Source organism: Myotis davidii, unplaced genomic scaffold, assembly GCF_000327345.1.
Source record: "Myotis davidii unplaced genomic scaffold, ASM32734v1 scaffold962, whole genome shotgun sequence".
In the NCBI taxonomy this organism is placed as follows: Eukaryota; Metazoa; Chordata; class Mammalia; order Chiroptera; family Vespertilionidae; genus Myotis; species Myotis davidii.
The window spans coordinates 3,374,698-3,400,282 of NW_006295559.1; the positions used below are offsets into that span (position 1 = coordinate 3,374,698).

Below are 25,585 nucleotides of genomic sequence, written 5' to 3' on the forward strand. Positions count from 1 at the left end.
TAAAACCTCCCTTTGATTACTCTATCTAAGATAATGGCTTCCGCCCTAACCGGTTTGGCTCAGTAGATAGAGCTCTCTGTAAAAAATCAATAAAATATATATATATTTTTTTAAAAAAAAGATAATGGCTCCCTTTCCTCTGTCCCTTTGCTTTCTTATTATTATTGTTTTTATAGCACAAACTGGTATTTTTAGCTTTTAAAAAATGTATTGGGTTTTTTGTTTGTTTTTATCATTTGTTTCTTGCACTAAAATGTAAACTCTTAAGTGTTTGTCTTATTAACTGTTATAGCACCTAAAATAGTTTCTGGAATATAGTAGGCACTCAATGAAAATAGAATTACAAACAAAAAATAAACATGTAAAAGGCTGTCCAAACTCATAATCAGTCAAAGAAATGCAAATTAAAATACCAATAAAGTACCACTTCCACCTTTCAAATTAGCAAATTAAAAATAGTTAAGCCAGAGATGATTTAGTCCTAGAGACCTACTGTACAGAAATATTTAATAATACCATATTATATACCTAAAAATTCCCTGAGAGAGTGGATCTTACTTTAAGTGTTATCACACAAAAAATAAAATAAAATTTTAAAAATGAAATAAGAGTGTGGGAAGAATCTCTGGATGCAACTGATATGTTTGTGGTATAGATGGTGGAGATGCTTTTGTAGATGTCAAGCTTACCTCAATAAAGTGGAGTGAGTGAGTGAGTGAATGAATGAATGAATGAATGAATCAGCAAGCTAACATTGATGAAGGTGCAGGGATACCCTTAGTCACCACTTGAGGGAATGTAAATTGAGACCTACTTGATAATCTTGCCCAAGAAATCTTTCAATTCTATATGTAGCCCTTCCTCCCTACAAGTTTATCAGGGGCCCTTCAGCCATAATGAACCTTGCAGCTACTTTCTTAGTTGTTTAGAGTCTCTTAAAAAGTTTTGGGGCGGGCTGTCATTGAGTAGCAAGATGAGGAGTGGGGATGGTCTAGAGGAGAAATATATACTCATGGGGTACCTCCCACAGTGATCTGTAAATAGAGGGTAGACAAGAGAGAGACAGAAAGACACCTGGGAAGTAGGGAGCTAATACCTGCTCCATCTATAGCGATGGACTTCTATTGCTGTTGTTCATCCAAATAAGGGAGGAAGATGCGAAGATGACATGTGATTTCATGGATAAGAATATCCCTAGAAATCAAGAAGCTTGATTTCTCTGCTTTACCACGGGATGCTATAATTAAGTCTTTAAAAGCAAGTGCCTAGGTATTTTAGTGGTAGATTCTCCATTACATGTGTGGGTAATATTCTCTGTGCTCTGATTTTACTTACTTGCAAATTTCTTTTTAAAAATTGGAATTGGCATTTTCCTATTCATTCAACTTTAGAGCTCAGAACCACAATTTAATACTCAAGTCTTGTTCCAATTTTGTCCTTAAATAACCAGAAAGTGCTGCTATAAAAAAGTAAGTGCATTTAATTTGTGACCAGTCTTTCAGAAAGACTCATCTAATTTATTTGGGAATCTGTGACTACTAAAATGCCCAATTATATAGTTATAGAACAGAATTTCATATTTACTGCAATCTCAAATTAAGATTAGAATCACACACCTTTTTTATTCCAGAACATACATGGATTTTCGGTTTTGAAAATGACAAAACACAATTTTTCAAAATGTGTAATTCTTTCTGCTCGGCAGAGGTGATGAAAGAATGGCACCTGAGCTATTGGCAGTGCCTCAAGAGCATGTGTCACTTTTTCCAGCGGTGCCTTTTACCAGGCTCCACAACAGTTGCCTTTTTGACTTGCTAAGGCAATTTCATTTCACCAAAATTAGATATTTCATTTGATTAAATTAGGCCTGATAAAGATGGAAGAACCCACGTTTAGATCCTGATCTCTCCATTCAGCTCAGTCATAGCATTCTTGGGGCTAACATTCCCAGCTTTCCTCTGCTCCATGTCAGAGCTTAGTTTAAACAACTTTTAATTCATGTCAATGATGAAAGCTTCCAGAATTATAATTCTGGCAAGTAAGCCCTGTGCAGAAGGCCCCTTGCTGGACCTCTGCATGGGATCTGAGAAGAAGCGAGGCTCCAGGGAAGGAAGATTCTAACAAGGAGGGTTCCCTGGGCTCTGAAGATGTATCTCACATTCCTCAGCTGGGCTCAACGTGACCCAGGACTGGTGGCATCCAGCCCCGAACTCCTGCTGGCTACTAGTAATTCTCCATCTGCTCAGCTTAGGAGTTCTCCTCTCAGGACCTGGCCTAAGGAGAATGTCTGGAGAAAGTGCAGGATCCCAGAAACACAAGGACTCTTCCAACAACTGTAATCTCATACTAGAATATGAGCTTATGAGAGCAGGAACCACACTCCTTCATTGGTTCTTCTCTGTTCCTGGCACACAGAACAAATTCACTTATCATGAAATGAATCAACACTTCTTAGCTTCACATGTAGAATAACTTATATTAATGTCAGAGTCAGGGCCTAGCACAATACCTGACATTGTTTACAGTATTCAGTAAATACTTAGTTGAATGACTGGATTAATATAGTTTTGAAAACTTAAAAAGCATTCTAAAATTTTCCTGGACAATTTCCATTTTATATGGTCTGACCATTTTATATGGTCAACAAGATTTTTTAAATTAAGCTCTACTATATTTACTTACATAATGACTGCCTTTTTTTCAGGAGTATTGTATTGGTAAAATATGGTAAAGAAATAATATTCCCAAAGCCAGGAAGTTCATGGTTATCCGTATTAGTAGTTACTGATAATATTAACTGTTAATTATTAGTAGATAACTAGCTAACCAGAATTTCGAAGAACACTGCTTTTTATATAAATGTAATTTTGTAATATTTTCATCAAATAACTAAGAGTTTGTACTATAAACACATCTATGGCTGAAGTGCTGTCTCTGTTTTATTAAAGAGAGCTGTTAATTCCCAACCAGTTTAGGGAAAATGGTAACACTATCTCCTATCCAGTCCAGAGTAAAGAGATCTTTCCCGTTTTTATAAATGTATGTATAATTTGTACATAGTACACAGATTCTAAGTGTTCAGTCTGATTAGTTTTGACAGTTGTGTATACCCATGGAACCACCATCCAAACAATATATCTGGAGTGAATATTTCTTTAAGCCAAGAGTTCTTTCGTGTTCCTTTACAGTAGATTCCAACCCTCCATCCTGAGGCAACCACTTTCTGATTTCTATTACCATATATTAGTTTTGCCTTTTCTTGAGCTTCACATAAATGAAGCCACACAATATGCGTGCACACTTTCATGTCTTAGCTTTTTTTTTTGCTCAGCATAATGTTTTTATAATTCATCCACAGTGTTGAATATCCATATTGTTGTTTATATCACTAGCTCCTTCCTTTAGATTGTAGAGTTGCATTTCATTATATGAATATACCACAAGTTGTTTATCTAGTCTCTTGCTGATAGATACTGGGTTATTTCCAGATTTGGGTTATTATAAAAAAGGCTGCTATGAACATTCTTGTACAGGTTAGTTGACCTCTCCAACTAACTGTGAAGATATATAGGGTGTCTCCAAAAATGTATACACAGTTTGAATAATTATTAATTCCAGTGGGTTAAATCTGAAAAGAAAGAAACATCAATTGAGCTATCAGAAAAAAGTATATATACATTTTTTGGGATACCCTGTATGATATTCTCAAAGTAAAGGAAAAGAAATGAAGAGGCCAAAACTACCCAACAGGTAGGCATCTCTGAATTATATCCTCTTCCATTCTGATATGTTCCCCTCGGTCAGAGAAACCCTAACCCCCTAAACACTCAGCTATTATGAACCACAGTTACTGATGGGAGAGAGTTAAATCTCAGATACATTGGATCAGAAAATAAATTAGTTGAAAACTACCAGTCTAGAAATAGAAACCTCAATATTTATTTCTATAGCTATGTCTTGGAGAGTTTATCCAATGATTTTATATAATATGACTAATGCATAATTATCATTTGTTATGTTAGTAACTAGTGTAATAAATTGTGTTCAGACCCAATTAGGTAAGCCCCACAAACCAGCTTATATCCACCCACTCATCAGGGCCAGTCTTTTTATCCCTAACAAGCATGAGTGCTTTTGTTTCACATCACTTGGACAAAAATTTACTTGCCACATGGAAAATAATCCTAGTCTATTTCACTTGAAAGTCAAACTCGTAAGGAATAAGTAACAGCAAGCTAATTGTCATTAGTTAGTTTTAATAAAAACCTATAAAATCTAGAAGTCCTTGAGATGTGGTGTGACTTCATTGTCTGAGGTAACAGAAACCTCACAATATGGCAAACAGATTAGAATTAGATGTGTTTTTCATTGAAGCAAATTTGATACACTCAACTTTAAAGTTAAATAATTAAAGGCAGTTGGAAAATTCATTTTATAGAATTTGAAGCCTTCAACTTAATGGAATTTGTAAGTAGAAATACATCATGAATGTTAGCTCAGATGTTAGAATCATCTTGAAAAGTACTATGTTGCAACCCTGACAACTGTTTTAAATTTCCAAGTAAAAGACTGATGTCTATAAGCATGAAAGAAATAAATATGAACCAGCATCCATTCAGGGTAGGGCAATAATGATAGACTAGAAAAATACACGAATGCAAAGAGAATATTGTTTTTATCCAAAAGCCAAGGTCACGTATTTCTATTATATATTTACTTTTCCAACTACCTTTGTACTTCGAAAAATAATTTTTAAATGAGTTACATGTTTTTATGATGAAATACAGTATAGGTAGATTGAAGTGAGAAAATTATAGAAAGAAAAGGAGACTTATAATACAAAGGAAATGGGGGGAAATAGAAAAGAAAGGTCTCAGAAGAAAGATAAACACAGCAGAGGAAGGAAGGGCAAAAGGAACAGAATAGAAACTGAGAGTGGAAATAGAAAGGCAGGGCGAACGGTCTCCTACATCTGAAGAAGGGTGAGTCAGGATTTCTCCGAGGCTAGAGGAGTGTATAGGCTGCAGATTTGGTCCTGTCTTCTCAACAGTGTAAAGGATGTGATGGTAAGAAGCCATTGGACACAGCAGGTTATACTTGCTCCCAGCTTTTGCAGCCATTCTTTTCCAGCATAATTTTCATATCTCCCCTCTATTTCACTTCATTTTATAAACACAAAATTCAATCCTGCCAGAAATTAACATCACCAAGAACTATCTTCCATAGTTGTACAGTTATCTCCTGCAATGTAGGCACTTTGGTCACATTTATATTTACCATTAAAGGACAATATGCATTTATATATGTTGGCACTGTATTTACTGTTGAAGGATAATGTCAGGGTACAGAATTCAGGCTGGTGGTTTTTTTCCTCTCAACACTTAATCCACTCCATTCTCTTCTCGCTGGCAAGGTTTACTGAGAAGTTGGATGTGATTGTTATCTTTTACTCCTCTATTGGCAAGGTGTGTTTTTTCCCTCTAACTTCTTTGAGGACCTTTTTTCTTTATCTGTGACTTTCTATAAAAATGGCATGCCCTAGCCAGTTTGGCTCAGTTGGTAGAGCATCAGCGTGTGGACTGAAGGGTCCCAGGTTCAATTCCAGGCAAGGGCACATACCTCAGTTGCAGGTTCCCCGGCCCTGGTTGGGGTGGGTGCAGGAAGCAACCAATCGATGTGTCTCTCTCCCATCGATGTTTCTCTCTGTCTCTTCCTCTCCCTTTCACTCTTTCTAAAAATCAATGGAAAAATATCCTTGGCTGAGGATTAAAAAGATATGGCTAAGTATAGTGATTTTGGTATGTATCCTGCCTGGTGTTTTCTGAGCTTGCTGGATCTGTGGTTTGGTGACTGGCATTCAACCTTTGGGATCATGAGAAAAAAAGAAGAAGAAAAATATATATAAATCAGAATATAGAGAGAAATAATTAAAAATAAATTGAGAATTTACTCTGACAAAAATATAAACAAGTATCTAACAAAATTTTACTGTAAAAAGACTAAAATAAACAAATATTAGATACTTAATATCAATCCTAAAAAATAAATCTATAGGTAAAAAGGAAATAAATTATGGTAGTGTAAAGATTTGGATATCAAGAGAATTTTTACAGAAGTGATAATGTGGTTTTATAAAGCTTTAGGAAGGTTTGGAAGTTGAAGACTCTGACTATTAAGAAGATGTTGGAGCCCTAGCTGGTTTGCTAAGTGGGTAGAGCATTGGCCCACAGACTGAAGGGTCCGGGTTCAATTCCAGTCAAGGGCACATACATCAGGCTTGATCTGGAGAGTGTGTATAGGAGGCAACCAATTGATGTCTCTCTCACATAGATGCTTCTCTCTGTGTGTCTCTTCCCCTCCCTTCCACCCTCTCTAAAAATCAGTGGCGGTGGGGAGAGAGGGGGAAATATCCTCGCATGAGGATTAGCAAAAAAAAAAAAAAAAGTAAGAAAGAAAAGAAAGCTCTTCACTAGAATGTGGGTCAGAAATCCAGACTGTAGGAGATTGAGTCGTTAAAGGGTATTGAGAGGCTACAAGAGGGTTTTTTTGTTGTTGTTGTTTTAAAATATATTTTATTGATTTTTTACAGAGAGGAAGGGAGAGGGATAGAGAGCTAGAAACATCATTGAGAGAGAAACATCGATCAGCTGCCTCCTGCACACCCCCTACTGGGTATGTGCCTGCAACCAAGGTACATGCCCTTGACTGGAATCGAACCTGGGACCCTTGAGTCCACAGGCCGAGTCTCTATCCACCGAGCCAAACCAGTCAGGGCTGCAAGAGGTTTTTGTTTAGAGTTTCTGAAACTGAACTAAAGGGGCCTCTGAACCCAAAAGTGAAGCCAGGTTGGGTTCTGATACAGGTGTTTTGGAGGATTCATGGATTTTCAGAGGAAAAAAATACCTTTTTGCTACTGATTTAGGCTGCTAAATGGAGTTATGCCAAAAGTTGTTGGCATAATTTCAAAACAATCTCTCCTAGATTGTACTATCTATAATAATAAAAGCGCAATATGCTAATTAGACTAGACAACCTTCCGGATGAAGCCAGGGCTGCGAGGGAAGCCCCAGTCCCGGGTGCCTACAGGCAGCCGGAGGGAAGCCCAGGTCCCAGGTACCTGTCGGTGGCCAGAGGGAAGCCCAGGTCCCGGGTGCCATACCAGGGGGCAGATGCTCAATGCAGGAGCTGCCCCCTGGTGTTCAGTGCACTCCCACAGGGGGAGCGCTGCTCAATCAGAAGCCCTGAGCTGAGCTCATGGCTGGTGAGCACAGTGGTGGTGGCAGGAGCCTCTCCTGCCTCCGCTGCAGTGCAAAGGATGTCCCACTGATGGACATCCCCTGAGGGCTCCCAGACTGCGAGAGGGCACAGGCCGGGCTGAGAGACACCCCCTCCTTCCCCCGCCCCAAGTACATGAATTTCACACACCGGGCCACTAGTTTATTTAATAATAGTATGTAGTAGAAAATAGTAATGGAAGACTGATTACACAGAATTTGTTACTCATTAGATTTAATATCTGATATCTTAATTATAAAGACCTCTTAGTATTTATTTCAACACCTTTACACATTACACTCCATCTTTAATCCAGCCTTATTCTCACTGTCCATCAGGTCTCTAATAACTGTGTTAATCGTCATTAATTAATCACAGGCAATAAAAATTGTTGCAAATTGTTAAGCATTTCTCGTGAAGAATGCAGCTGCTAACATTTAAGATCTGTGTTAGCTAACTTTGGCATATCTGAAAAACAAACTATGGACAGACAGCATGCTTTTCCTATAAGTGCATGGTTTACAATTGTTTATACCTGAAAATAAGTAGTCTCCATCAGTAGCTGTTTTGAAAAGCAAATGTTCTTCTAAGGTAGTGGATGAGGGGGGAATTAATTGGTTAAAAACAAAGAATGTTCAAAAAAGGGAAACAGTGTTCATTCCCTTTTAAGAACTATTCAGATGAAAAATTCCTCTGCGTGAGCTTGATCTATATGTTTTCCGTGGTTATTAGTAGTAATGAAGTTGCATTAACCATATTCTCTTGATAATGCTCCAGCAGTTGCTTAGTACTTTTATCAGCATATAAATTTTACAACTGGCAATGTGGGAATTTGACTAGTACATTTTTGTTTATAAGGAAGGGTAACATTATAACTTCTTCATATCTATGAATTATGAATCTTGACTTGCAAAGAAGCAAAACTAAACTGCAACAGAGCTTCAATATCATGATAGCTCTTCTTTCCACCAACTCACAAGCAATAGGAGTGCATGTAGGCTGCTGAGTGGAATACAGTGCCAGAGGTATGCCTTCTTAATCCAGATGTGTGAGTTATTTTCATTTTATTCACTCTTTTTCTCAAACATGTATTCAGGGCCTTCTCTATCTGTACATTGAAAAATGCTCTTCTTCATAAAGGAACAGCTGAAAACGAAGTAGACGGTGCATAACCACCATATATCCTTATCTCTGTTAGAAAACATTATTTTCAATAATTTTTGGAAGGACTTTAAATAGCTCAGTTCTTTAAAGATTAAACATGATCCAAAAAGAACCCTTTGGAAAATGATTTTCCCCATTTCATGAAGTTATAAATGAATAAATGTTTTTTATCAAGCTGAAATCCAGGTTTTAAATTTGATTTGTCCTATCTCCAAAGGAATGTTTAAGTCTCCAGCACCTAGCCCATAAGATTAGCTAGTACCACTGGAGAAGAGTTTATGGGAGGAAGAAGCATCATTCCCTTTCCTTTTTATGTGAGGACTATGGGTCTGTCTGGCTAGAGTTACATGTAGTAATGCCCAGGTACAGGTGTCCTGTGAGGCGTGGGAGAGTTATTAAGTAAGTGCTGCCAGGTAGATCTGAGAGAAGGAAATGATAGTAAAATTCATTAACTAAAATCAGATTATCGAATCCCTCAAACTTGATTTTCAGTTTCACACTTTAGTGAAGAAAGAGCAAAATGGGAGAAAATAAGCTTCTATTAATTGTTTGTGCAATAAAAGTACAAACTTTGGTGTTGACATGGAGTGGGACTACCTCCTGCAACTACAATAATTTATAATCATTACTTCAAGAAGACACTAGCTCTGAAATACCTCAAGACCATGAGTCATTTGGGAAGTAATCATTCATTCAACAATGTTTCCTTGGTGTCCTCTGTCTTCCAGACAGTTAAAGCACAGGTCCTGGCCAACCCTGGAAGCTAGAGAGGAAATGTAGGGAGTGCTTATGGGATGAATTGAAGCTGAAAGTAGAGTAAGATAAGAATGGACCTTTGGCTTGGCAGTACAGGAGTTATTGGTGACCTTGAGGCATGGATTCAAAGCAATGGCAAGGCTACAACCAGACATTAGTGAGTCAAGGACTGAAGAAGCAGCAGTAGCACATTAAGATACCCTCTTGAGGGGAAAAAAAAAAAAAAAAACCTTGTGTGTGGGTGGGAGAGGGATGGTAACTAGAAAGGAGAGAGGGTTCAAAGGAGAAGTTGATGTATACACACACACACACACACACACACACACACACGGTTGTATGCTAATGGAATCATACAGTAGAGAAGGCGAAATGATGATGCAGGGGAGGGAGGTACAGGAGTAAAGATCGTGAAAGGACAGAGAAGGTGGGGTCCAGAGCCCGGATGGAGAGGCTGGCCATGGCTAGGAGCAGGACTCTTCTTCCACCACAACAGGTGAGAAGACCTAAACTAGGAGATGCAGCTGCCATTTAACAAATATTTACAAAATACCTATTTGTGCTGGACAATGGCAATACAGCAAAGAGACAAAAATCCTTGTGTGCATGAAACTTTTATTCTAGTGGGAATTGGAGGAAGGGGACAAATAATAACCAAATAAGTAAAATACTAATATATAGTATGTCAGATGATGCAGAGTGCTATCAAGGAAAGCAGAGAAGTGGGGAGGGGATCATGGAAAGCTGGGTGGGTAGCAGGGTAGCGGGGTGGGTGTGTTGAGGGTGAATTGCAATTCTCATAAACTGGGCATCTGTTGTAATTTCTATGAACTTGATGTAATTTCTGTGAATTTACTTCTTGACCCTCCAACACATTTATTTTTCAAAATCATATTAAGTGTGGCCTACACCCACATGTGAGGGCTAGTGGGACACCTGCTACCAGCCTCATTTCAAGGTGCCCCTTCTAGGGGTAGCCCAAGACTCATCCAGCCCTGTGTCTCTCCTTTGTAGTCCTCATCATAGGTTTAATCACACACTTATGTATGCAATTATTTCATTAATATATTTCTTCCCTACTAATCTAGAAGATCCAGGAGGGGAACTATGTCTGTTTTGGACAATTGTATCCTCAGAACCTAGCACAACGTTGGCATGTAATAGGCCCTATTGAATGAGTGAATAAAAAGTATAAAGACTATTTTCCATAAGCCACATCTTTAAGAGTCTTATGTTTTATTATCCTGTGCTCATTTTTAAGTTTTTACCTCTCACTTGGTGTGGCTGATCTAGTAAATGGCCATTTTCGAAGTAGGTAAGGTATGTTTTTATACCGACTGAGTATGTGAAATAGCGCGAAATACAGTTGTCCTCTGATTGAAATCTCCACCTATTTTTTTTTTGCAGGACCAATGCCAGAGGTGCTCCCCTGAATATAAATAAGGTCTCCAATAGCCTGATTAATTTTGGAAGGAAGTTGATTTCTCCAGCAACAGCCCCAGGCAGTACCGGTGGCCCTGTTTCCGGAAGCAGTGGTGGCAGTACCTCCACTGCTGTGGGTCCCCCCAGAACCCTGGCAGAGATCCCCCGGCATCATTTGCAGCAGCAGCAGCAGCAGCAGCAGCAGCAGCGGCTGATGAAATCAGAAAGCATGCCCGTGCAATTGAACAAAGGTAAGGAAAAGTACTAATAAATCTGAAGAAATCACTTGCAGTATAGCCTGCTTGTAAGAAAATAACTTCTATTAATTTTTAATAAATTCATTGTATTAGGTCCTTTTAAATTACATTATCAGATACTATATTGTTCTTAATTACAAACATCTTACGAGGTCATTTGTTAAGGTATTTTTTGACATTTATAGGCTGGTATACTTGCATTTGCGTCCTGTGGAGCCTCCTAGAGTATTACACGAACTGTCACAACACAGAACTTGAAGTCAGTGGGCTGTGGTGTCGCTCACTTGGATGATAATGCGGGAAGTTGCAGACACCATGGGCTTTGCTAGTCCCAGCACTCCCCTGGGCAGTTGGGTTGGAGGAAGCATGCCCTTAGGCTCCCACTCTGGCGTTTCACCTCTGAGTTAACAGACTAGAACTGTAAAGGGGAAAAAGCTAAACATAATATCAAGCCTCCAAAGTAAGTGTCTGAGTCCATGCACCAAAAATTGAACAGTAGAATGTGAGAGCAGAGGAAGCCTGGGAGGCGGCTTCCCATCCAACTCCCACTCGGTGAGTGAGGGACCTGCTATTGGTGCTGCTGTTGCGGGTACTCTTGCTGCTGAGACTCAGGGGAGCTCATTTCTGTTTCTGGGCCTTCATCTCCCGCATGCATTTTATTCCTAAGAGAGCCCTTCAGGTTCTTGCTCAGAATCTTTACACTTTTACTTTCTACTTATTTTCATAGACATATGTATTTGCTGCCCCTATTCAAAATCAATTATAAAGAACTGAGTTTATTTTTTAATGGGGACACTCTGCTATCTGTACTGTAGAAAAAAGAAATAACGTGATGGCAGAAAATATTTTTTTTAAAAAAGTCAATTCTAAGACCTCACAGAGCATCAGGTCTGTAGCCATTTTGTTTCAAGGCAAATATACTGACACATGCCTCATTCACGTCTTACAGGGATCCCTGTGCAATAGCCACGTTCCATAACTGGTGTTAACAATAACAATAGTAATACTGAGTCAATGTGAAGACATTAAGCCATGTTCCATATACTCTGTTTGAGAAGTCTGCATTCAAAATTATGAAAAATTTTAAGTTATTGGCATTTATAATGATGAACTTAAGTTAAATAGGCTTTATTCCCCAATGTTATAAAATAATGAGTATTATTCAATAATGAGTGTGTGTTTTTCCATTATATCATGTTATTGTTGCCTATATGAAGTATTAAACTTTATATATTCATATTTAAACTTCTATAAGAGTATGTTTACCTATATAAGACTGTCATTTAAAATTGCATTCTTCTCTTTTTAATGTAGAGCTATCATACATGATTTAAAGAAAAGGAGACTTCAAATCATTAACATGTTGTAAACGTATTTTAATGCCAGGAGACATGCCCACTTACAGAATGGAAATGAATGTTATTTTATATATTTCTTAATTGTACTCTTTTATTGTTCTAAACAAATATGATTTTCATATTGCTTTGATAACAAGCTGTAGTCAGTAGTAATTCTAACTGATGGCAGGCAAATGAGTCAGAGAATCTCTTAATGCTGTAGCTTAAATTTTCTGAGGAACCAAGCCAAATGACTATAGAAATATAAAGTTGTGTCTCTTAGGAAATGTCAAGTATTAATATCACAGTAAGTGAGAAAGGAAGTGCATGAGGATGGAACAATTGATGAAAACTAAGTCCCCAGTTAGAAGAAGACAACAGAGCACTTAAGCAAAGTGTTTGGAACATGCGTATTACTACTGAGGCACTTTGTAACTGATCCCCGTGCTGGAAGGAAGAAAGTGGCCTTGTTTGGCAACTCTTCTGTCTTTTTATTTCTTCTCCTGTCAAACTACAAAAAGCTAGTCTACCTTCATATTAGAGATACATATTCTTGCTAATGCCCCTCCCTGCATAAAGACTTAAGTAAAACAGGAAAGGGCAAAGAGAACAATTTATACAAGTAGAACCTAGTGTGGGTGATGCTCTTCATTCACTCACCAATGAACTGTAAGCAGAACCCTGGCGCTCTCTGACCCTCTGTTTCCAACCCTGAAGTCAGAGGTTTGGACTAATCCCTGGGTTCTTCCAGCTCCAAAAATCTATGGTTCCTTTGGTGAAAGATTACTTGTTAACACGATGGTGGAAACACTTCTCCAACATAAGTTCTTTAAAGCTGGCATTTCCCCCAGGTGTCCTGCTGAGCTGCGGCACCGAGCAGTCCACAGGTGGGTCACAGGTTGGGATGGTAGAGTGAGCACAGTATGTAGCCTGTCAGGAGGCTTGCGTTGAATATGACTCCTAACTCTCTCAGAATGGGGCCATCTACGCTGTGCCTTTGAGGAAAGATAATGTATCAGTCTTTTTAGTGTCCTCTGCTGGAAAATTTGAAAGTTGTTTTGAAAAATGGTTATTTATAAAGATGAAAATGCTTATGGTTTTCCTAGGTTAGTTTGTGCTTGTACAGGGGAGCAGTTGTATGGAAAACAGAAAATTCACGTATATGCTGCTTGAAATGCAGTCTGTCATTTGTATATGTGTTGGGGGTGGGGTCTTAAAGAGGGAAAAGGGAGCACAGATGTTCCTCCATAATTTTCCTTCTGATATTTAATATTAAAATTAGTTTTTAGTCTAAATATACTAACTAGAGGCCCAATGCATGAAATTTGTGCAAAACTAGGCCTTCCTTCCCCCAGCTGCCAGCACCAGGTTCTCTCTGGCACCCGGGGACCTGTGCTTCCCTCACAGCCCCGGCTTTGTCCGTAATGTCATCTGGAAGGACATTCGGTCTAATTAGCATATTACCCTTTTATTATTATAGATAGGTGATCCAGATGCAGCAGAATAAAATGGATAACAAGCATAAAATTGAAAATCTCCTTCAAAACTATAGAAAAGAAGCATGCCATTTATCCATGAATAGAGAGTTAACTATACTATGAAAATTCAGGACCTGAAAGTTCTGCTAAAAGCTATTTATCACTTGTTTGGAGTATGTACTTATCTATAGATTGTATTGTAGTTATAGGAGAATATAAATGTATGTGCTGTTAATTGATAGTGATGATATAATTACAGCCCAGTGATCTCCATCTGAGCTGGCCATGCTGTAAATCATAATTGTAGCAAGTGGTCAAGGCACCGAGAGTATGTTATTTAATTCAAAAATAGATTTTTACTATTGCATAAAAACTACAGGGGAAGCAAGTCTATTAACCATACATTATCACACACACAAAATATGGTGCCTTTTAAGAAGGCTTGTTTTTTGACCTTGTTAAGCTCAAAATAACATAGGCCCTCAAATGCTGTTGACAGTGACTGCTTAATGTTGAACTTTGTCACCCAGGAAGGAAATAAAAGAAGCAAAAAATCTCCCTTCTAAATTGTGTACCTCAGCTCTTCACAGAATGTCCCGTGGTGCTCCCTTTCCTTTCCTTCCTGTGTTCTTAAAATGCGCTCCTTTTCCCCATTTCCTTTGTCTGTTTTTCAAATTTGAACACCTCTTTATTTTAAGCATTTACTACAGGTCCAATTTGTAAATGAAATCTTGCCTATAATAAATATATCAAGTTTAAAGGGTATGCCGTTCACAGATTTATTTTTACATGTTGACATTTCTAAGTACATGTGGGAACTTTTGAAATCTTTTCAATACTTACTATGAAATTAGAACTTGTTTAAGTCTTGATCTGGTGACTGAAGAAACTGGTTTCAAGTTTAGCTAAAAATAAATCTTGTCTGTTACAGAGGGGAATCAATTTCAAAAGAAACGTTACTTAGTAAATGCATGTAATTTTTTGGATAAAAACTTTTGAAAGAAAATATAAAATCACACTAATATTTATAGCATAATGAAGTCTGTTCAGCAAAATCTTTTGATTGCTAGAGTTTCCTATACTTTCAACTGATAGAAACTTGTTTTATACTTTAGACTAGTGGAACTTTATTTGTTTGCTTTCTTTAAGAAAAACATGCCCAAATGCTTTTTAGGTAACACTTTAAAAAAAATAGGTCCTTTTAAAAATATTTTATATTTATTTTCATAAGATTGTACTGTATTTTCTCTTTTATTTTACTTTTAGTAAAGTAATTTGATTGATAAATGTATTACAACATTAAGTGTGAAAAAAGTTGATTATTTTTTTTGTTTTTATGAAATCTAATTATTTTTTCTTATGAAATCTAGGTGATGTAGTTACAGGAAGCAATGCTCAGGTTTCTGTTCCTGTCCAGACTCTAACTGACCTCCAAGGTACAGTTACCATGGCAACGTAGTATACCTTTTTGCCTGCAGTATTATCATTGCCTATTCCAAAATTCCATTGTTCTGTCTGCCCACCCTCCAATTCATACTGTTGATTAGTTCACTACCATTATTCAGCCACTGAGTGGCACTGTTGTTTAGAACAAAAGTCCTTTCTCATGTCAACTTGGTGATGCCAAACCCAGCTGTGCTGTGGGTTTTCTAAGTTTGCACCAGCCTCTTTCCTTGCAAATTATGGGCACTGTATATCCTGTGGTGATTTTAACACTCTGTTTTATTGAGCAGCTCACACCAAGGTGTCCTTTTTGTTGCATAGGTGCTCTGTGACAGTAACTGACAAATTAGTTCTCAGATTAGATTATTTATGTGCTGTTTGTATGCATATTATTGTATGTATCAGCCAGAGTACTTGTTATACTTTACCTAAAAGAATCATCACTTGATTTTGAAATAAGTTTCTAAGTACAGGCTTTGTATTATGAATCATATTAACAGAAAGTTTGGTATGACAAATCTCCATACATAACTAGCAATGATTTAAAATACAAAAATAACATTTTAACATCATAATTGCTTGTTCTTAATCTAGAAAAAGGTTTATTTAAGACATAAAAAATAATAGTAATTCATATTCAGCAACTCCTGTGGAATTTAAAAACATAAATATTTAAAGTTGTTGCATTAATCTTTTATTATGTAATATTTTAGGTAAAATATGCTGCAGAGAGGAATTCTGTACCAAGTGGAAGCCTACTATTCAAACTGAATAGAAGATTCAAATTCAGAATTAAAATTCATATAATGTTTTCCTTAATTTAAATATACACATAATTTAGTCACGCTAGTAGTATTAAAATACTGTTCTAATAATGATATGTCTTCATAATACCTATGATTTTTGATAAATTAACAGAAAAAATATACTGTGATTAGGAAATGAGTGGTGTGTGGCTTAAGATAGTAAGAAATAAAACTGTTGTGCTGGAGGGATGTGACCTCGCTTCTATATATAGTTCTGGATTTCACAGGTATAGTTTCGCCTGTGTTCTGGTATTTGAACCATCTGACCTTTAAGGGTTTGGTCAGCCTGGGGATTCCATGAGGAGCTGCTGTTTACTCTTCATGGTATCTGTTATGTGATATAAACAGATGCAGTAAAATGGAAATAGAAAAGGCAGATAATCTCCACATGATTCGTCTTTAGCCTTGTCAATTATTGCACTTAAGTAAATATTGATGTGATTATCCGATATGGTGAGAATTCATAAGGCTTAAATATGTTTCCTAAAATTAAAATCTGAGCCCTCTAGGCAACTCTTTAACAAGTGTTTTGTTATCGTAGTTCATTTGGCTGTGGGGAGAGAGACCAGAGGCTGCCTTGCTCATTGTGACTTCTGCTCTATGCTGCTACTGCTCATTCCCTGTACCCTCAGACCAGAACGCCCTGAACCATGCTGCCTTTTTAATAGAATCTTGAAGAGGGAGGTTATATCATTTTATTCAAATAACTGATGTTATATAAGTAGAATCATGTCATCCATTTACTCCACAAGTATTTATTCAGTGCCTACCATGTGCCAACCTCTGTTAGCCTGTGTTTTAAATGGTCCAGACAGGCCTGTTTTTCTGGAGACCCTGTTCAAAATTCCCCCTGCCTGCCACGCCCTGTCAGAGAGTCTATCAGTCTGCTAGGGGAGGCTCCTGTCCACCAGGGCAGGTTCCAGCCCCTTTATGTGACATGAGGTGCAAATAAACAGCTTTCAGTCTGTGATGGTGATGATGAGACAGTGTGACCATACCTACCCTGGTTTGAAGAAGTCACTCTGTTTTCTTCAGCACACTTCCTGCAGAGGGTCAGAACGCAGTGGGAAGGAGAAGTAAACCCAAAATAGTTAGTGGTGGCAACAAAAAACTTTCTAACAATCTATGCTTAACAGGATTAGTAATATTAGAAGGTAGAGAACTTAATCAAAATGTGCCAAACCCATTCTATTCCCCTTGAATCTCCTATTTTAAGAGTAGAAAAGTTTTTTATTTCATAGAACTAAAACTATCATTCATACCGTCTCAAATGTCTTTTTTTCTGCCAGCCTATTTCCCTAAGGGTAATCCTTGTAAAGTTTCTTATGATTCCTTGTAGGAAAAAACCTATAATAGATTTTAAACTGAGGAGTAAAGTGGGAGTCGCATCAACGTGGTAATAGCTCATGTGTCTGGAGGTGACTTCCTCTCTGGACCTTCAGGAATACAGCACTAACACATGTTCCAGTGCAGGTGACAGGCAGCAGACTGGGAGATAAAGAAAAAGGAGGTCAAGTCAACTAGAGTCGGACATAGGACTGACCACAGGGACCCCTTCTGCTCGCAAGCATGAGGGGAGAGACTGAAAACCTAAAAGTTAGCCGTGTGCGTGACCCTATATTGGTCACTCTGGTGTTGCTGAGAAATGAGAGCCCTGAAGCAGCAGACAGTTCCACTGTGTCCTGTATAATCACCCAAAGAAGGCAGGGAAATACGTAATGTGAAACACAAGTTTTCTGAAGCATCAGTTAGCAAGAAAATGCATTTTTATAGAACACTCCAAAAGACGTTGAATAAATGAGTTGTTTTTGGACTGAGAATAAGATCAGCATTTGCCACTTTTAAAATATCTCATTCTGTTTTTCTTTAACTTCAGGTCATGCTTACTATAGCCTACCTGACACAGCCCTTGCTAGGGGAGCAGGGAGTGCAGCTCTGCCCAGCATGGGCTCTGGGGTGAGGCCTGGGTTTGAGTCCTGCCTCGGATACTGCCTTGCTGGCTGACCTAGGGAGGTCACCGACCTCTTACCTGTAACGAGAGAAAAGAATAGCTGCTTCGAGGGTGTAAGAAGTGACCACCGCACCATCCCATAGTGATGCCTCCAGAGCCATTATGTGTTTTCCTCAAATACCTTTTAGTTTTCAGAATCAAATGATGAAGGAGCCAGCTGAGCACCTCTACATTTTCTTAATAATAACTTTCGATGTCCCACAGCCACATGTTTGCAGGCAAGCCCTGGATCTGACAGCGCTTGACCGCTGCGTTCGGCTAGAGCCGCTCTCTCTGGGCCTTCAGGTACAGCCTGCTTCCTTTTGCTCTCTGGTGGCACCAACATCAGCCCTCTTGCTCTCTGTCACTCAAACCTGAGGCAACAGAATGTGACCAGATGGGCCAGCTGCCTCCCTTTCTCCTGGGTCACTGCGTGAAGTTGCAGCGATCCCCTTTCTGTGGCTGCAGCCCTGGGCTTTCTGCTCTTCTGAGCTACGCCTCCCACCAGTGACCCCCAGATTTCCTAGCCTCCTAAACACTGTGCTTTGGGGGTTTATCCTCTCACACACTGGTTTTGGTGTCATCCTGTTACATGGGGATGGCAGGAAGCTCCGAAGAATTTCATCAGACTGACGGAGCTAGATGTCCCCAGGAGTCCAACGGCCTTGGTAATACTGTGTCCTCTGCCAGAAGTGACCCTCCCTGAGCCACCCCACTCACCACCACTCTCCAAGTAATAAGGTTTCCCTTACACCTCTGATTGCCTGAGGCAGTATTAGATACGGCCTCCTTAGTGCTCCCAGGGTACTGTTGTTTATACTCCTGTTTGCTTTGATCACCTGGGATTTTAGGTTAGTTAGTGAATGTACACGTCCATTTCCCTTGTACCATTATTTTGGGAGCTTTTTTTTATTTTATTGATTTTTTACAGAGAGGAAGGGAGAGAGATAGAAAGTTAGAAACATCGATGAGAGAGAAACATCGATCAGCTGCCTCCTGCACATCTCCCACTGGGGATGTGCCCGCAACCCAGGTACATGCCCCTGACCGGAATCGAACCCGGGACCCTTCAGTCCGCAGGCCGACGCTCTATCCACTGAGCCAAACCGGTTTTGGCATTTTGGGAGCTTTTTAAGAGCTTGTCTTGTCCCCCTCCTCAGGGCTGGACAGAGTTTCTATGGGCACTGCATAAGCTCATGCCCTGCTGTTTGGTTATGAATGAAAGATTATGTACATGCCTGATGCAGCTTGAGAAGAGGTCTTAGTATATTTAAGAATGCCTTGCAATAGAAAATTACTTTTAAAGAATTGCTTTGGGTCAGAATTTCTGATAAATGAAAGCGAGTGAAGGCTTTTGGGGACGTGCCCTCAAGCTCAACACCTGGGGAGTGAGAGGGGTTGAGCTGAGGGGTGAGCTGACCTGCCTTGCTGTTGCTGCTGGAACCCCTGGGCCTGGGATGGCCCTTCAGAGGTGTCTGCCTTGAGGCAAGGGGGTAGCCTGTAATTTTTAGGCTATCAGCCCAACTAGTGACTGACTGGAGCGAATCCCCAGGGAGGACCTTGGGCAAACAGCTCCCCACAGCTCAGGGACCTCCCAGAACGGGACTCCTGAAAGCCATCCTCTCCCAGCAGCCGGGACACGTGCCTCAGTTCTGAAGGGGCCCTGGGCAAGGCACCGCAGCAATGTACTTAAGAGTGTGCCAGTAAGAACAGGCCTTAGTTTGAGCGCAGCAAAAGAAATTATTCATGTTGTTCCTGTCAGTTAAAGACATTAAAAGGTTTCTAGAGGTTCAGAGCCCCTGTGCAGTTGATGGGCTACAGGTAGCTGAGAATATCGTCTCCTCGACTCAGATGTGTGCAGGGCTTGGGGGTGGAATGTCCCATCCAGTTATGAAAGGCAGGGAAGTGTGAGAAGCCTTCTCCTGGCTCTAGGCAAGGCTGCCTCTGGTGCCCAGCCTTTCCCACATTCTCCACAGGAAGTGTTCCATCAGCCCCTTGGGAACACATCAGGGACTCCATTTTCTTAGGTGTAAATGTTAGTTCCCAAAGGGCACAACAAAATTAGTAACCTGATTTCTGTAATTAAGGGCAAATATATTTTGTGCAGGGTTTAAATGTGATATATAGGCCAAGAACTTTATTGTAGCCCCACTACATCTTCCACTGTGCTAACTTTCCCACCATGTGAGGCTGGTAATGACCACACCCCTGCCTTCAGTGGGGCCTGGCCTTTGTGATATAGCACCTGTAATTGAATACAGGAGATTAACCATCAGTTTTCTGTTCGTAGGAAAAGCCACCTCAAAATGCACCTACAAGTCCTAAAAATTGGGTAGCTGGACCTATTCCCCAAATATGATTTGTTTGTTTGTTTCTTTGCTGTTTGAATTAATAGCTGCTTGGAGTCACTCTCTGTGATACAGAAATGAAATGATACGTGTTGGCACAGACTTTACTAGTAAGTTTGGACAAATCTTAGTGTTGCTAGCTATAGGTATAAAAGCCTATGTCCTAGAGCAAGTTTATTAAACTCTCCAAGCCTCAGTTTTCTTATATGTAACTACCTCACAATGTCATCAAGTACAAATGAGATCATATGTAAAAGGTCCATATATATCCATGGGCTAATATTTTGCAAATATCACCTTGCTGATTTTAATTTTCTGATCTATTCTTGGGCAGACAGACTAGGGAAGTGTGTATATCAGGAAGGTTGGAGAAAAAATGAATAGTACACAGCTATAGTACAGATAAAATCTAGAATCAATTCCTGGTCTTATTATCATTTCATCATGGAACAGTTGCTTTATAAAAACTGGGATAGCTGCCAAAACCGGTTTGGCTCGGGGGATAGAGCGTCGCCTGTGGACTGAAGAGTCCCGGGTTCGATTCCGGTCAAGGGCATGTAACTTGGTTGCAGGCATACCCCAGTGGGAGATGTGCAGGAGGCAGCTGATCGATGTATCTCTCTCATCGATGTTTCTGACTCTGTCTCTCTCCCTCCCTCTCTGTAAAAAATCAATAAAATATATTTTTTTAAAAAACTGGGATAGCTTCTTAAGATGTTTTTCTTTGATAATGTTATAATCCTTTTAAATGAAAAATTTTCCCAAGTTTTATAGAACTTTATTTATATATTATAAGTATCAGATAGATATAATAGGTACTTCCTATCTCATTTCAGAAGTATTCAAGACAACTAAGATTTTATAAGATTTTATATATGTAACTGCTCACAACTTTTTTTATATATTTTTTATTGATTTCAGAGAGGAAGGGAGAAGGAGAGAGAGATAGAAGTATCAATGATGAGAGAGACTCATCAATCAGCTGCCTCCTGAACACCCACTACTGGGGATTGAGCCTGCAACCCAGGCATGTGTCCTTGACCGGAATCAAACCTGGACCCTTCAGTCCACGGGCTACCACTCTGTCCTCTGAGCCAAACCAGCTAGGGCCTGCTCACAACTATTAATTCATTTTGGAAGATACAGAAAAAAGTTGCAATAGTACACAAAATTCTTTTTCCAGGAGTATGAGCAAATATAAGTGATTCTACCTGGCATTTTAGATTAACTCAGCATTTGAACAGTAATGCCAAATATTGAGAGTCTAGAGATCATACATAGAGTATAATAATAATCAAAGGAGAATTTCTCATTTATTCAACAACTAGAGGCCCAGTGCACAAAAATTTGTGCACTGGGGGGCGGGGGGGTGGCTTGTGGCTGAGCAGAGCTCCCCCTGTGGGAGCTCACTGACCACCAGGGGGCAGCTCCTGCATTGAGCATCTGCCCCCTGATGGTCAGTGTGTGTCATAGTGACCAGTCATTCCCAGTTGTTCTGCTGTTAGGGTCAATTTGTATATTACCCTTTTGTTATATAGGATTCTGTGCGTCAGAAGTCTAGCACAGATCTCACCAAGCTGAAACCAACATGTCAGGAGGTTCTAGGAGAGAATCATTTGTGCTATTAGCAGAATTCAGTTCCTTGAGACTGTAGAACCAATGTCCCCATTTCTTAGCTGGCTGTCAGCTGGCTGCCATTCTCCTCTTCTAGAGGATGCCACATTGACCCCTGGCTCCTTTCTCAGTCCTCACAACCAGCAAAGCCAGTCCCTCTCATGTTCAACCATCTCCTTTATGATCTTTAGTCACATCTCTGTTCCACTTGAAGGACCTCTGTGTTTACATGGCCTACCATAATAACCTGGGGTGTTCTTCCAATCTCAAGGTTCTTAACCTTAACACACTTTTTTTTCTGCAGAGTCCTTTTGCCATATAGGGTAGCATACTCACAAGCTCTGCCAATTAAGGGTCTAGGCCAGGGGTGGGCAAACTTTTTGACTCGAGGGCCACAATGGGTTCTTAAACTGGACTCAGAAGAAGGAGCTGCAGCCATGTTTCCCGATGTCGCCATGTTAACACTGCTGCTGGTGAACGAGCGGAGGGGAGAGCAAGAGAACCCTCCACTCTTTTGGCTCCGCGGGCCGGATAGAACAGCTGAACGGGCTGGATCCGGCCCGCGGGCCGTAGTTTGCCCATGGCTGGCTTGATCTCTAGTTGGAGTACATACAAAAGGCAATTGATCAATGTTTCTCTCTCACATTGATGTTTCTCTTTCTCTCTCTCTCCCTTCCCTTCTTTCTGTCTAAAAATCAATAGAAACATGTGCTCGGGGGATGCCATGTCAAACTCGCAGCCAGCAGGCCACATGTAAACAAGGCATGGGGCCTGCCAGCCATGAGTTTAACATGCTTGGTCTAGGCCAGCCGTGGGCAAACTAAGGCCCGCGGGCCGGATCCAGCCCGTTTGAAATGAATAAAACTAAAAAAAAAAAAAAAAGAAGACCGTACCCTTTTATGTAATGATGTTTACTTTGAATTTATATTAGTTCACACAAACACTCCATCCATGCTTTTGTTCCGGCCCTCCAGTCCAGTTTAAGAACCTACTGTGGTCCTCGAGTCAAAAAGTTTGCCCACCCCTGTTCTAGGCATTATTCTGCCTACCTCATATATGGTTTTTAGGGGGAAGAATGATCAAAATTGACCAAGCAGAAGTAGGCTACCTTAATAGTGGAATGAACTTAGAAAAAAATCCAAAAAGCCATCATTGTGATGCCATTAAAATGTCACTGGCACCAGATAATTTTATCGCTAGATGATTCAAATTTTGAAGGGACAGATAAATTCAGTTGTATAATTTTAGAAACAGCTAAACATTTTTTTCATTTTATTTTGTGAAAAAGCCATGTTCTTGCAAATCAAAATGCTTTGGCTTCTTAGATTTATCTTTTTTCCTATGGACTTTTAAAAGCAATTTGGAACTCAGAGCTAAGCAAACATTCCTTTTGTTTTAGCTATATCTTCCACCACCCCAAGGCAATAAAAGCTACTTAACGAGTAGAGTTCCAAGGAGCGATGAGAAAATATTTATAAAGGGAAAAAGAAAAACCTAGGTTTATAATAAATACTTAAATTTTTTCCCACTACATCATCTTGGAGTAAGAAATGCCTTCCTAAACAGGACCATAAAAACAAAAACCATAGAGGAAAATATAGACACACACTTATATACAGAATTTGAGTTCCAGAATTTAGGAGGAACTCCCCTAAATCAGCTTTTTAAAATAAAAGGAGCAGAGATGATTCACACAGGACCTTCAGATGACTGGTATGAATAAGTTGAAAGATATTCAACCTCACTAGTTATCAGTAAACTTCAAACTAACATAATGAAATTCTGCTTCCATCGATTAATCAAATAAAAAATTAGATGAATAGCCCTAACTGGTTTGGCTCAGTGGATAGAGTGTCAGCCTGTGGACTGAAGGGTCCCAGGTTCGATTCCAGTCAAGGTCATGTACCTTGGTTGCGGGCACATCCCCAGTGGGGGGTGTGCAGGAGACAGCTGATCGACGTTTCTCTCTCATCGTGTTTCTAACTCTCTATTCCTCTCCCTTCCCCTCTAAAAAAAAAAATCAATAAAATATATTTTTTTAAAAAATTAGATGAATAGATAAATATATATCATGTTACATTTACACATGTGTATAAATATACATATATATGTAGGTTAAAATCCTAGGAGAAATCAATTTGGAATTATTAATGTAAATTTAAAATGCACATAAAATTAGACATTGCAGTCCCATTTATGTAACTTTACCTAATAGAAATAGACAACAGTTTGTACCTAAAAACATATCTCTTTCGAGTTTTAATTTTCATTTAGTTTGTACAGGCAAAAAAGAAAGAAAGAAAATGGTGAAATAACAGGATGGAAAACAACTCTTGACATTCCTGCCTCACCCAGTCCACACAATCCATGGCTTCCCACAGTCCATCTGACACAGGAGTGACATAGAAAGAAAGAGAAAAAGAAAGAAGGAAGGAAGGAAGGAAGGAAGGAAGGAAGATCTTAAATGTCTATTTAGAAAAGCTACAATTTTGTCTTCTTCACAGCCATTAAAAAGAGTAAGGCAGATTTGTATATAAGAGGAACACAAATTTCAAAGAGTAAGTTCAGTCCAAAAAGCAAGTCAGAGAGGGAAGTGTTTTTGGAATGACAGGACCTCTGAAAATGTTGCTCCATAACAGCAACAAGATCAGAAATGTCAAAGCTTTATCTGAACTCTGGAAATTAATCAAAGAATTGTAATAATGTAATTTGAAAACCATCTATTCAAGAAAAAAGGGCTGGATCTCAGTAAGAACAGCATGCTTTGTAGCTTTTCCACTTGCCTCATTCCTGCCCACCCCTCCCCATGTCTGCCATAGTCTTTGATAACCATCAGCCTTGCAACCACTGGAGGAGAAAGAATGGACGTGGAGCACCCTAAAAGTCCCATCCCCGGTATATGGTAGCTATTTGACTTGTCCAGCAGCTTCCGGAAAGGCCTCATTCATAGGGCTTGTCTTTATTTGACCTTATTCAGAACTCACTAAGGGAGAAACCCTGTCCATAGGGCATCTATCAAAAATCATCAGTGGAAATGGCTTAATATCACAGCTGCCCAAGGCAGAAGTAGAGCAAACAAGATGCTAACCAAAAACTTAATGGGAAAATCAGAGGCTAGCAAAAAACTTAGAAGGAAATATCAAAGACCCATCAGGGTCTTTGAAAATCTCCAATATATTCCTGGTATTCTAGAAGGCCACACACAGGCAGGAAAGAATTGAGAATGGCTCAATCTCTCAGCTCTGGATGAACCGGAGGCTCTGCATCAGGAGGAATGAAGGCTCATGCAGAATTGTAAAACTACCCTGCAGAAAGGAAGGAAAATTAAGGCAGTCACAGATAAAAACAATTGCTAGCAAATCTGTCCTACAAGACACAGTAAAGGGAGTCATTCAGGCTGAAATGAAAGGACACTAGAAGTTAACTTAAATCTATACTAAGAAAAAGAGTAACGATAAAAATAACTAGGTAAATATAAAAGACAGGATAAATGTATTTTGCTTATATCTTATATTGTTAAGATGGCAATACTACCCAAATTGATCTACATATTCATAACAATCCCCATCAGAATCTCAGGTATCATTTTGGGAGAAATTAACAAACTAATCTTAAAACTCAAGTGGAAATGCAGCCCACCTCTAATATCCAAAGCAATGTTGAAGGAGAACTCCCACTCTGATTTCAAAGCTTACTAT

General features: G+C 39.3%; 1 protein-coding gene across 15 annotated transcripts in view; it reads left to right on the forward strand.

Annotated features, from left to right (window-relative positions):
* Positions 1-25,585, forward strand: part of TBC1D5 (TBC1 domain family member 5) — a 431,389-nt gene that overhangs the window by 364,429 nt on the left and 41,375 nt on the right. For 14 of the 15 annotated variants that reach the window (XM_006770168.2, XM_015568088.1, XM_015568082.1 and 11 more), the window contains 2 exons: positions 10,600-10,865; positions 15,057-15,122. In XM_006770168.2, the coding sequence (XP_006770231.1) occupies positions 10,600-10,865; positions 15,057-15,122 (332 nt within the window). The remainder of the gene's footprint in view (positions 1-10,599; positions 10,866-15,056; positions 15,123-25,585) is intronic. The other variant, XM_015568095.1, reaches the window with a different exon arrangement.